The sequence below is a fragment of the Benincasa hispida genome, chromosome 1 (genome assembly GCF_009727055.1).
Source record: "Benincasa hispida cultivar B227 chromosome 1, ASM972705v1, whole genome shotgun sequence".
NCBI classification, from domain to species: Eukaryota; Viridiplantae; Streptophyta; class Magnoliopsida; order Cucurbitales; family Cucurbitaceae; genus Benincasa; species Benincasa hispida.
In genome coordinates this window covers 10,905,165-10,918,757 of record NC_052349.1, presented here as the reverse complement: position 1 = coordinate 10,918,757, position 13,593 = coordinate 10,905,165, and the positions used below count along the sequence as shown (strand labels likewise).

General features: G+C 38.9%; 1 protein-coding gene across 2 annotated transcripts in view; it reads right to left on the bottom strand.

Annotated features, from left to right (window-relative positions):
- LOC120074784 (vacuolar protein sorting-associated protein 8 homolog) overlaps window positions 1-13,593 on the bottom strand; it is a 44,365-nt gene that overhangs the window by 12,524 nt on the left and 18,248 nt on the right. For both annotated transcript variants that reach the window (XM_039028026.1, XM_039028025.1), the window contains exons 9-12: window positions 12,992-13,134; window positions 1,828-1,883; window positions 947-1,632; window positions 305-495 (exon numbers count right to left, since the gene is read on the bottom strand). In XM_039028026.1, the coding sequence (XP_038883954.1) occupies window positions 305-495; window positions 947-1,632; window positions 1,828-1,883; window positions 12,992-13,134 (1,076 nt within the window). The remainder of the gene's footprint in view (window positions 1-304; window positions 496-946; window positions 1,633-1,827; window positions 1,884-12,991; window positions 13,135-13,593) is intronic.

The following is a 13,593-nucleotide window of genomic DNA, read 5'->3' as shown; positions in this document are numbered from 1 at the left end:
CAAACAAAACTAACTCAAATATCAATGATAAGAGTAACTCTTACAAATCGACCAAGAAGCAAAAGAGGTGTTGAAAACACCCTTCAAAGAACTTAATACAAAGCAAGTGAAAAACAAAAACAAGAATCTAAGCTGCTAGACCACTCTTGGCTGGAAAAAGAGAACCAAGCGTTAAGTTATAAGTTTTTAGGTTAGTTCTAGCAATTTTCCAAAAATTCAACATTTTAAAGATCGAAGCATTCCAGATAAACCTGCTAAGTATGATGAGGATACAGGGTAACTTCATAGAAGATAACTGTGTAACCTGTTTAAGTTAAAAAGCTCTGGAATTTGAGAAATGACCACTGCCCGAAATTCAGTTCGTTCAGAATTGCTGAGCTCCAGTAATGCTCTGTTGATAAAGACAAAGGCATGAATGGGTTCGTCTAAATCTTTCATGTAGCCATCCAAAGCTGATGAATACTGACGTCTGATGCTATGAATTAGGCCACAAACCTATAACATGAAAGATGTCAGAGTACGACCAAACAGAATAGTATTATACCCACAAACTGAAAAGCATAAAAAAGAACAAGTCATGTAAATGAATATGGAAACTATAAACCTAGAAGTCTCAACCAGCTTTGCCTTGCAATATCCTTTCATGCTTCACCGTCTTGTCTCAAATCTAATTCTTTTTGTAATCATCTTGCTCATATGCAAAAACAATAATCTTTTCATTACTCCTTTGAACCTTTTTTTATAGGATAGATATAGCTAACATCAATTAAAATAACAACCTAAAAAGCATGAAGACCAGACGCTCCATGCCTAGGGAGAGGAATACAAAAAAGGGATTCCAATCTAGGTTGAAAGTAAAAGTTCTTCGGTCACTTTTTGCATATCTCATTACTTCAATGAAATCGGATTCCTATGACTGGAAAAGAGAAGAATATGGCAAAAGTACCTGGAAAAATTGTGCTTTCTCACACATCCTCAACACAGAAGACGGATTCCAGTGGGTCTCTGGAACCACCTCTAATAGGGAAAGTACTTGTTTTTCCCTTTTTCTTGAATGTACACTATTTGCAGTAACATGAGGCAGACAATCAGACGTCGTTTCTGCAATATCGCTTTTGGATATCAGGTGTTCCAAAATCTGACCAACCACATCTTTAGAGGCAGTAGCCTTTCCACACGCAACGTAAGTGGCAACAAAGTCGAACAAATGAATTAAGTCCTTCTTTGAAGGCCAGTTGTTAACCAATGTGATATTATCGCCAGCTTGGGACCCATCTGTTTCACAGATAGCCTTATCGAGAACATGAATAAGACCATCCACTACATTTTGAATTAGAAAGTTCTTTCTTCCAGAAATTGAGTTCTTTTCTTCTCGTAGCTGCATACGTGCATCAACTGAACCATCTGGAGAAGAATTGGTCTTGAGGACTTCGTCTTCAACAAAAGCACATCTCAAAACATCTAAAGTGGCTCCAGTATCTAACTCTAAGAGATGATACAAATTTAAATATCCAACTTCAGATGATTTATTTGAAATTGATCTTGTATCCACTGGATCAGAATTCTCCAACAAAAACTGTAGCAGTTCATCTCTAAGAGATTGCACGCGTGAATGAGCAAGAGTTCCTTGGCCTGAAAACAGAGAAAGCTTAATGCTTCTCATCAGTTCAAATATACTTGTGCAGGTCAAATAAAAGAATGAATGTAGTGTAGCAAAAACAGATTTTCAAATCATTAATTATACAGAAACGGATTGCATAAAATATCATAATTTTGGGGTGCATTGGGGTACATGAAATAACAAACCTACAACAACTTCAATAATACCTGGTGGAAAAGCAAGTCCTGAAAAACAATACTTCAAATAAACAAGTGTCTTATACCTGTAGAGGAAAAATAATTGTACTTCAATCAATATGCATAAATTAGGTTTTTTTGGAGAAAAGGAAACAATACACAAAGATTTGAACAAAATCATCATCGAGTAAACATACACCAAGCATAACACCCACGCTCCTTCATAAATGAACAATTTTTCTTGAATAAGAAACAAACATTTCATTTATTAATGAACGGGGTGAAATGCTCAACATGCGAACTCTTAGAAAGGAAAAATGCAAAAGAAAAGAAAAACAGGAGTGAATAAAAACATTCCAATTAATACATACATCACAAAGAGAATAAGACTCAAATAAATGAAAAAGAGAGCACCAATAAGAAGCCTAGAGCTTACCAATGCCAAAACGCTCCAACCAAGATTTACTTTTTTTTTTCTTTCTTGAAAATGAAACGAGCCACTATATTCATTAAGATAATGAAAAGAGACTAATGCTCAATGTACAAGAGATATAGCAAAATAGAACTAAAACTTAGGATCAACAGGTACACCTGGGCATCCCAACTAGGCTGACACCCCCTTAGCATCATTATCATCTCCAAGAATAAAAGAATGTGGACTTGATCAATTTAATTCAGTACAATACAGCCCAAACAAATAAGATCTTAAACAAGTCGCAAAACTAATACAAAGACTTAAGACAATTACACAGGGTATTCCAAAATACAATACTAAAAGAAGAAGCTACTGTCCTCCGAGTATAGGAGCAACCAGCTCTGATTCCTAGAGCAACCATTTGAGACAGCAACACTAGAACTCTGGGAGAGGAAGGCGCGCCAGTTTAAGCTAATTTCTTGGCTGGAATAGTCCGCAAAAGCCTTGGAGAGTGAGCTCCACATGGATGCATTCAAACGGGCTGCCTCAAATCTGAAAAACCAAGGAGTTTCCTTGTCATGGAAAACTCTTTGGTTTCTTTCAAACCATAAATCTGCCAGCACTGCCTTTACTGCATTATTCCACAGGATTTGCTGTTTTTCCTTGAGTTTCAATCCCACCAAAATCTGCAAGACGTTGTCTCCGAAAATTTTACCAAAAACCCAGCTGATATCGAACAATTTGAGTAACGAAAACCAGAAATTTTGAGCATAGCAGCAATCAAAAAGAAGGTGCTGAAGGTCTTCCCAATTTCCTTTACACAGTGCACATCTATTTGAAGATAAATAATGGGAGGACAGCTTCTATTGCAAAACATTGAACAGTTAAGAGATCCAAATAACATTATCCATATGACAATGTTGACTCGCTGAGGGCTTTTAGATTTCCATAACGCCTTTCTTAAAGGTTGATCGATTGGAGAAGCTGTTGAAAGATGGGTGACAAGTGATTTGACGGTGAAAGTGCCATTTGCTTCCTTTTTTTTGAAAAGGAAATGATTCTTTATATTAAAATAATTGTGAGCTAAAGCCCAAAGTACAAGAGGATTATACAATGAGCAAAAAGCATAGACTTAAGGATCAGCTAGCGCACCCAGACATCTCAACTAGGTTGACACCCCCCCTTAGCGCCCTCATCATTTCCAAGAATAGAGAACCATGACTAATGTTGGGAAGAAGTCAAACATAAAACAAACAGCATAACAAGGCCCAAACAGTGGCCGGAAAGACAGGGAACTATAAAGAAAATGGAACGAAAGAAAAAACAAAGCTGAAAAAACAAGAGAAAACAACAACTGATGAAGCTAAGATCCGCCAATAGGAGGGGAGATAAAAGCTCTCCAGTTGATGTTGAAATCCATAATACTGTAGCTATTAAAGTGTTTGGAGAGGGTGCACCAAGAAGAAGCAAGACGACGAGCAGATTCAAGGCGATCTTGGCACCCAAGAGATTTATCATTAAACACCCTCTGGTTTCTCTCAAACCATAAATTTGCCAATAGAGCTTTAACCGCATTAAGCCAAAGTAAACGGATGGAGTTCTTAAAGCTTGTTCCAACTAAAAGTTGCTGCACATTTCCCCGGAAGTCGTTGCTCATTACCCATGATAGATTGAAGATGGACAGTAAATTCTCCCAGCACCAAGCTGAGTATGAGCACAAAAAGAAAAGGTGGAGAGGACGTTTGTCAAAATGAAGGCATAATGGGCATATAGAAGGGGAGAGGTAATTAGAGAGCAATTTGCTTTGTAAAACAGAGGCAACATTCAGCTAGCCAAAGAGCATTATCCAAATGAGGATGCTAACCCTTCGAGGGCTATTCGTCTTCCAAAGGGCCGAAAAGAGAGATTTATCCAAAGGGGAGGAAGGGGAAAGGTGATTTTTGAGAGAGTTGACCGTGAAATTGCCCATGGCTGATATAGACCACACCCTTTTGTCAAACGCATCTGAGATTCTCCTTGCTGCAACTCTTGAAATTCAAGCGCCTCATCATCTTTAAGTAATCGGCGAAATGAGATTGACCATGAGGCCAAAAGGCTGTCCCAATGGTCAGCTACGGATCCTTTTGGAAAAATGGTGATTCTGAAAAGACTTGAAAACAAAATATTAAAGGGGGTCACTCCTTCCCAAGGGTATAGCCAAAATGCGATCCAGCTGCCATTTCCTAACTTGAACATGGTCAGTGACTTAACTTTTAGCCAAGATTTCGAGATACTAACCCAAGGGCTTCTCAAACTCTTACCACCTTTACCTGCCGTGTGCCAATTAAAAGAATCTTTACCATGAATGCTTCTAATTACCTTACCCTAGAAGGAGTCCTCCTCATCAAAATATCTCCACCCCCATTTAGCTAGGAGAGCTAAGTTCTTTACCTTGAAGCCACCCAGACCGAGGCCTCCATCAGCTAAAGGTTTTTGCACCGAAGCCCACTTCACCAAGTGATTTAACTTGCTACCATTATGGCCCACCCAAAAGAAGTTCCTTAGTATCCTCTCCATTTTTGAAATAACTCCTTCAGGCATAAGAAAGATTGACGTAATGAATTGGGAGATTTGAAAGGACTGAATTGCATAAAGTAACTCTACCTCCTCTTGAGAGGTTGAATCTTTTCCATTTATCCAGTTTAGCTTGAAATTTATCTAACACGGTTGCTAAAAGGACAATTTTCTCGGATACCCACCTAAAGGCAAACCTAGGTAGAAAAAAGGAAGGTGGTTAGCCTTGCAATTCAGTGATGCAACTGTGATTAGCAACTCGTTTTCATCCACATTGATACCATAAAGGGCTGATTTTTCCCAATTCACTTTCTGACCCGAGCACCATTCAAAAAACTCTACTGTTTGCTTGAGTTTAGCAAGCATGGTGCTGTCATGCTTGCAAAATAGTGTGTCATCCGCGAACTGAAGAACGGAAACATGAACCTTTTCTTTTCCAACCAAGAAGCCTTCAACAAGACCGGATTGAATGAGCTTGTTCACCAAGGCGCTCAACACTTCACTAACCAGAAGGAAAAGAAAAGGTGAGAGAGGATCACCTTGCCTTATTTCTCTTGTAGCAGACACTCTTCCCCTTGGTATAACATTGAGAAGACTGAAAACATTAGATTTTTTACACACCCCATAATCCACTCTATCCATTTCTAACTGAAATTCATGTTTCTCAACACTTTTTCTAAGAAATCCCAGTCAACACGGTCAAAAGCCTTCTCCATGTCTAGCTTGAGAATCCACCCCTTCTTCTTTTTAGCTCGATACTCTTCCACCGCTTCATTAGCTATAAGAATAGGATCCAAAATCTGCCTTCCTTCAATGAATGCACTTTGGGAAGGAGCAATGATATTTGGCATCACCAATTTTAGTCTCTCGACCACCACCTTTGCAATGACCTTATAAGTCACAATAGTTAAACTGATTGGCTTGAAAATCTTTGACCGCAACTGCTACCTCCTTCTTTTGAATTAAAGAGATGTTTTCTTTTATATAAGCATTAAGCCTTCCATTCTTGTACAATTCCTCAAAAGTGGAGTGGAAACTTGACTTAACCAGGTTCCAAAATTTCAACAAAAACTCAATGGTGAAACCGTCTGGGCCAGGGGCTTTACATTTCCCAAGGTCTTTGATGACTGATCTGATTTCTGAGTCTGAGAACTTAGCTTGTAACATCTGGTTAGAATTGATACAAGGCCAATCTAAATTCAAGGGAATGTGCCTTCTCCCCGGGCATTTAAGAAAGATGCTACCATAAAAATTCAAGATTAGGCTTTCAATTTCTTTAAAAGATTTAGTTGGCACCCCTTGATCATCTACTAGTTAAGTGATGAAGTTTCTTCTCTTCTTTGCTGCTAAAAATCTATGAAAGAAGCTCGTATTTTCATCTCCCAATTTGAGCCAGTTCAACTTACTTTTCTGAATTAGATTAACTTCCTCCAGCCTATAGAGTGACATTAATTAAGCTTTCAGAAAGGATCGAATAACATTTTCACTGTTAGAGAGAGTAGAACTTTCAGCAAGAGCATCCCATTTTTCGATTTCTTTTAACAACCCTTCTTCTTTCCTTCTTTGATCTTCTTGAAATTTGGAGTGCCAAACCTTGACTATTGATTTTACTTTTCTCAATTTTTGATTAAGGGCAAAGCCGGCCCAGCCATCAATAGCACAACTCGATCAAGTTGTCTCGATGATTTTGACACAATCCTTGTTGGGCAACCGGCTGTTGCAGAATCTAAAAGGGAAGGGGCCCCAGCTGAATGAACCAGCTTCTAGTAAGATTAGATAGTGATTGAAGAAAGTACGGACTTGTCTATTGACTCTAGAGCTTTCAAACTCCTCATCCCAAGCTTTAGAGATGAAAAAACGGTCTAATAGAGATCTTGAAACTGAAACACCTTCTCGAGACGAAGTAAATTTGCCATTACACAAAGGGACCTCCGGAAGTTTGGCTTGGTCTATAAAATCATTAAATTCCCTCATACCTTTGGTGCTTCTGCCAACAGGGAATCTCTCGTGGGCCCATCTTGTAATATTGATGTCACCACCAATGCACCAAGCTTCCACACAATAGTCTGAAAGGGAAAGGAGTTCTGGCCAAACAAATTTCCTTTCCTTGTAGTCATTTAGCCCATAAACATTAGTGATCCAACAAGTCTTACTACAAACTGTGGTGCATTTAATTGATAAAGAATACCCACCTTTCGAAGTTTCTACCACAGATATCAAACTCATATCCCACATTGTCAGTAAGCCACCAGAAGTGCCATATGATTCAACAAAATCCCAACCTCTCTCTTTGGAGCTCCAAAGGGATTTGATGAAGCTTGCTTCGAAACTCTTTTTTTCTTATTCTTGGAACTAAACTACTAATGGATTATGCTTCTTTAAAAGTTGCCCGAGCAGTCAGCTAGCAATCCAAGACAAGTCTGCAATCAGTGACTATGGACTTCAAATGGGCTGGTAGATCAAACAGAAGGGTTGGAGAAGTGATGTCGGGATCTATTTCACCTAAAGGATTTTCATCCTCTATCTAAAACAGGGTATTTAGGTTGGTTATTAAAGGTGCTTCCTTCCTCAAATCCTCTGACTCTTCACCTTTGTTGGAACAATCAAGTTCTTCACTACTCACACTAAAAGGGGAATCAATGAGAGCTTCGCCCTTTCTCAGGAAATTTAACTCCGAGTTAGGCAAGGAAAAAACATAGTGTTTAAATAGAGGAGGGTGGGAGGATAGGGAAGCTGACATGTTGTCTTGGAGAAGTCCTCGAGAAAATGTGCATCTAACTTCCAACAGATCCGGATTTTGATCGAGGCAAGAATTCTTAAAAGAGTCCTTCAAGTGCTTTCTTCTGATGAAATGCTTTGGGAAGGATTTAAAAAGATATGAGGAATGTCTTGCTTTGGAATGTCGTTTAACCACTAGCCAGCTAGGTCTAGGCACGACCTTGAAGGAGGAAGAGATATTTGATGAGGAAGGCACAAGAGAGGATGAGGAACTGCTTGTGTTGGGCACCGAAGAGACCAAGGGCAGAGGAGCCAACTGTTCTGATGAAACAGGGGAAGTAGACTTGCTCATGGAAGGGCTGGGGAAGAGTGATATGGGCTCAAATGACGCATGGATTTCTTTTTTACGTAGGTCAATTGTTTTTGGCTGCAGAGGGTCAGGATTATTTTTTGCCACGTCACTAAGACTTGAGAATTCATTAGACATCCCGCATAAGTTGGCCATTGACCTTTCTTTCTTTTGTGAGAGAGGCTTTTCAACTTTCAAAGGAAACTTGTCGGATGAGCTTCCTCCCAAAATCTCTCTCTTCTTTATGGCGGAAATAGGGCCTATTGCAGAAATTAAAACTTGTGGGATGGCCCTAGCATCGGATTCTCCCGAAGAGTTTGGAATGGATAGGGGGCTACTCGAAGCGCCTTTTCAACTTCTACATCAAGTGACTGGGTCTTTTCGACTTCTTTCACAGAGAGCTCTCCACATTCTGGTGACTGCTCAGCTTCTTCCACGAAAACCAACGTTTATGTATCTGATTTATCAATGTTTCTTTGCATAAAAGGTGACTTTTCACATTCCTTAGCAGTGTTCAAGCCCCCCTTCAAGTTTTGTGGCTTCGAGGTAGTCTTCTTTGGAAACGGATATGGGTTTCTTGAGAAACTCGGTTTGGACTGAGAAGATACAAGGAAGGACCAATTTGAATCAGCAATTTGAAAATTGACCCTTCAACCTTCATAACTTGATTCAAACGATCTAAGTCTATTGGATTGGAGAAATCCTTAATGAATAAACTACCAAGAGACTTGATAGGCGCATCAAGGCACTCGATGTCACCAAAATTTAAGTAGAAATTGCCACGACTTTCATCTTTAATTTCAATGGTTGCTGGCATGAAGCCACTAAGATTTCTTTTGACTTGAATTCAGCTTCCAAGCAATTGGTAAGATTGAGAATTTTTGCTGCTAATGGATTCAAGACCACCAAAATAAGCCCCTATTGCTTCAAAAGTGTTTCTACACCAATAATCTAGTGGAAGATTCTTAATCGATAACCAGCCCCCAAATCCTTTCATCACTAAGGGTCATCCACCAATAATCTAGTGGAAGATTCTTAATCGATAACCAGCCCCCAAATCCTTTCATCACTGAGGGTCTGCCATGACTTATTGAATTCCATTTTTCGAATAGCAAGTTATAGGAACCGAATAATTGCCATTTGCCCTGAATTGTAACCAGATCGTTCAAATCTCCTTGACTGACCTTGATTAGAGTTTTATCTGTAAATAGGGGATTGATAATGACATTGGAGCTAACGGCCTTACTTAATTATTTTGCTATTTCCTTCCATTCATTGAACACAAAAAGTCTCGAAATGATCTATAAACTATTAAAATCTTCTCTGGAAACATCATAATTCTTCTAAATCCAAAATGAGTTCTTGCTCTGTTTTGCCAAGACTGAAACAGGGGACTTCAGCTGAATTTCAACATTTTTCATAGGAGCCTTTGTATCTGGATAAGTAAAACTCTTTTTCCCTTTTACCACTTCTGAGAAGCTTCTTTCATGAAGCCCTTGAGATGAAGGCACTATCCAAGCTTTGTTGAGATGAACAAGCTCTATTGGAAGCTTCTTTGAAATTTTTTATCTTTTGAACAAGGGGCTCCATGAAGTTGTGGATGCAAACACTAACCATGTCTTTAAAATCTTGCCAACCAGATTTGTCGTCACCATACGGAATATGGATGTTCTTCCTTCCCCCTGTTGCAGGCCAAACCGCACATTCTACAAACCACCTATCTTTGGCACGAAATTTAGCTAGACGGATGAAACTCTGATCTACTCTTTCCTTTAGTAAGAAAAATTTGAATGTTTGACCATTCAAGAGTCTATAAAAGCTATCTTGGAGCCAGAGGGATGAGGCTGTAGATAGGAAAACGAGCGGACCTCTTTCCAAGTCTTCCACCCAGAAACCGTTGACTGCTTACCACAAACAAAAGGAGTGATCGAGGATGCAACATCTTTTTAGTTCCATTGTTACAATCACCAGAGGAGGAAAGTGAAGGCAGAGGAAAAGAGAGACACCAGAAAGTGGTCGGAGAGAGGGGGAAAGAAGGAAGGAAGGAGGCGGAGAAAGGGGGGGGCAGAGAGAGAACTTACTTAGAGGGAGGAGAACCACTTTCTTGCCTATCCACAAAATAAACCATACATGTTTGCTCACACATTTAAGGGTATCTAATGGGGCAAAGCATCATTTCAACTTAGAATTTCTCAAACCATCACAGATGAGAAAATGAAAGAGGGATAAGGAACTTAAAATCTATATCTTCAACAAATAAAAGAAATTACGTTTCACTTCCTAATAGATGGAGAAGTGAGCTGGTACAACACTAGCATTAATCTTTTAATCTTTTTAAATAATAACTCAATGCCATTTGCTTCCAAGGACCATGACCGTTTATCAATCCATTCTTTCACTTTTTGTGTGGCTATGATGCTTAACAAGCCTTGAAATTCTAAAATATCCTCATCTTTCAAGAGTCTTCTAAAGGAGATGGACCAAAAGGAAGTTGTACTATCCTAATGGTCCAAGACCAAACCATTGGGGTTGTGTGCTATTTGAAATAAGCTTGGGAATCTGATTTGTAGAGGGATGTTGTCAACCCAAGAATCCAACCAAAAAGCTATTCGACTGCCACACCGAGTTTGAACACCGCTAAAGCCTCCATTTTCAGCCACGACATTGAGATATTGATCCATGGGCTTCGAAGACTACAGCTTACCTTGCCCGAAGTGTGCCAACTAAACAATCTCCTACCATGGATACTCTTGACAACTTTACACCAAAGAGAGGAATCCTCATTCATAAAGCGCCAGCTCCATTTGGCTAGAAGCACCAGATTCCTTTCTTTTAATTCTCCCAAACCAAGCCCTCCATCCTTTTGGGCCTTAGAAATCAACTCCCATTTGGCTAAGTGATTAATCTTTCCTCCTTTATGACCTTCCCAAAAGAAGTTCTTCATCATTTTCTCCAACTTAGATAGCACCTTTCCTGGCATCAAAAAGGAAGACAGACATATAGTAAGTAGGAAGATTTGAAAGTACTGACTTACAAAGGGTTGCTCTTCCTCTACGAGAAAGGTTGTATCTTCTCCATTTGTCCAACTTGCCTTGTATTTTATCAATAAACGACTGCCAAAAATCTATCTTCTTTGGGTACCCTCCCAAGGGTAGGCCAAGGTACATAAAAGGGAGATGTTTAACTTTACAATTTAATCTAGCAGCCACTGAAAACAGCTCGTCATTTTCAACATTTATCCACAAAGGGTTGATTTCTCCCAATTGATCTTTTGCCCGGAGCACCATTCAAAAAAATCCAGAGTTTTCCGAAGATCATCTAACATTTCATCTCCATGTTTGCAAAAAAAATTAAAGTGTCATCCGCAAATTGTAGGATGGAGACATGAATTTTTTCTTTTCCAACCATAAAGCCTTTATATTTCCTTTTCTCATGCAGTCTTGTAATTAAAGCACTAAGCACTTCACTTACTAAAAGGAATAAGAAAGGAGAAAGAGGATCCCTTGCCTAATTCCTCTAGTTGCTATAATTCTTCCTCTTGGTCTTCCATTTATGAAAATGGAGAATTTTGGATTGGAGATACATCCCATCATCCAAGAAATCCATTTAAGATCGAAATTTTTTCCATGAAGCACCTTCTCAAGGAATTCTCAGTCCACTCTAGCAAATGCTTTTTCTAAGTCAAGCTTTAGGATCCACCCATTTTTTCTTTTTAGATCTATAGTCTTCCATAGCTTCATTGGCTATGAGGATGGGATCAAGAATTTGTCTCCCCTCAATGAATGCACTTTGAGTTGAGCTATTATGCTTGGCATGATCCCTTTAAGTCTTTCGGCAAGCACTTTTGCTACTATTTTATACACAAGAGTGGTTAGGCTAATAGGTCTGAAGTCGTTTACCAACACTGCATCCTCCTTTTGAATTAGGCATATGAAATTCTCTTTAACAGACGAGTTTAACTTCCCGTTGCTATAAAATTCATCAAACAGCTTTGAGAAGTTATCCTTTAGTTGATCCCAAAATTTGAGAATGAATTCAGGGGTAAAGCCATCTGGGCCAAGGGTCTTGTTTTTTTCCCAACTCTTTAACTGCCTTTCTGATTTCTGTTGGGGTGAACCTTGCCACAAGCTGACTATTCTGGTTTCTTGTCACTCTTCTTAGCCATTCAAGGTTGTATGGTATTGATCTATTTCCGTCACATTTGGGATAAAGAGAGGAATAAAATCCCAAGATGAGTTCTCCAATTTCACGGTAGAATCTAGTTGGAATTCCTTGATCATTGATCAACCAAGATTTACTTTTATCCTAAAAAATGTGAAATGTGTTCACTCCGCTCAAACCATAATTCTGATTAAAATGTACAAATATCACTTTCTCCCCCCTCTCTATCACCACCCCACCTTCGTCCTCTCCCTTGAACCACACGACGAACCCACATACCCATGGAATTGAACACCATCCATTGCCCAAGCCCTTTTTTTTTTTTTTTTATTGAGAGAAAGAAGAAAGAGCTTCACCACTAATAAGGACTAGCAAAACCGAAACCTATTTTTGTATCATTGAATCCAACAAAGATAGAGCTCCCCCTCACCTTCTTTGAGAACTCTCTCCGATGGCTCCAAGAATGCTTCTCCAAGCTATGTGAAACTCCCCTCAACCAAAAATTCTCTAGAGAATCTCACCTCCCTGAATATGTGCTATGAGTTGAGAAGATATCATACTGAAAGGGCCACTGAGCAACAATTGCAAAGCTTGGAACTGATGGGGGTTTAAATAAACATCCTCTACTAAGGTGAAGATAAAAAGAGGTTGAGAAGTTTTATAGCCACCATTGAAGTTCTTAGCAACAACCAAACAATCAATCAATGCTAGTTTGATATAAAGGATGCTTTAAGGAAGTATAGTCCACAATAGATATTGACTTCCATTTTCTGGGCCTTTTCCAAGTTCACAAGTGTGGGAGAGTATTGATTGTTAAAGTATTGATATAACTAAATTTCTTGTAGCCGTTGTCATCATGGTTTAGCAATAAACACCTGACCTTGGATACAGCACAGGGAGATAATGACACTCACAACAGAAAATTGGTATGAATAAGAAAAGTTATAAACACATACAATATAATAATTAAATAAAAAGATGTAACCAATGTATCATACCCAAGGGAGGAAGCACGTTTGCTCTTACTGGTTCGTAGCACTGCCAACAGCTCCTCTAAAGGTGTCCTAAAATCATCTAATCCTTTGTTGAAAAGATATACCAATGCACTATACAATCCATGATCCCGGCATAACCTAACAACCTGTAGAAGAAAAGAAGTACAAGGTATAATTATAATTTTTTTTTTTTTAAACGAAAACAAGTTTCTTCATTGAAATAATGAAATGAGACTAATATAAGTACAAAGAACCAGTGGGTTTTAATAAAGGAGATCCCATAGCTCTAGCAACCCTACTTTTTCACCCTTTCCAATATTTCTTTAATTGATAAACCAAGCCTTCATTATAACTTCAAATCTCCTGTATAAGATGCCAAATGTTTCAAGTCCTCGTAACATTTTTAACAGCTCAAACAATTCGTTGGAGTGGGTGCAAAAACTGAAAGTAACATTCAAGAGACCCATATAGTACAAGGGGAAGATGGAGAGAAATGCAATCGGTTACACTTCTTGCAGCTATTAACTGGTGCTATTGAACAATCGCTAAGATGATGTAAATCTAGTTGAGATGTCCAGGTGCGTCTCCTGACCCTTAGGCCTTTT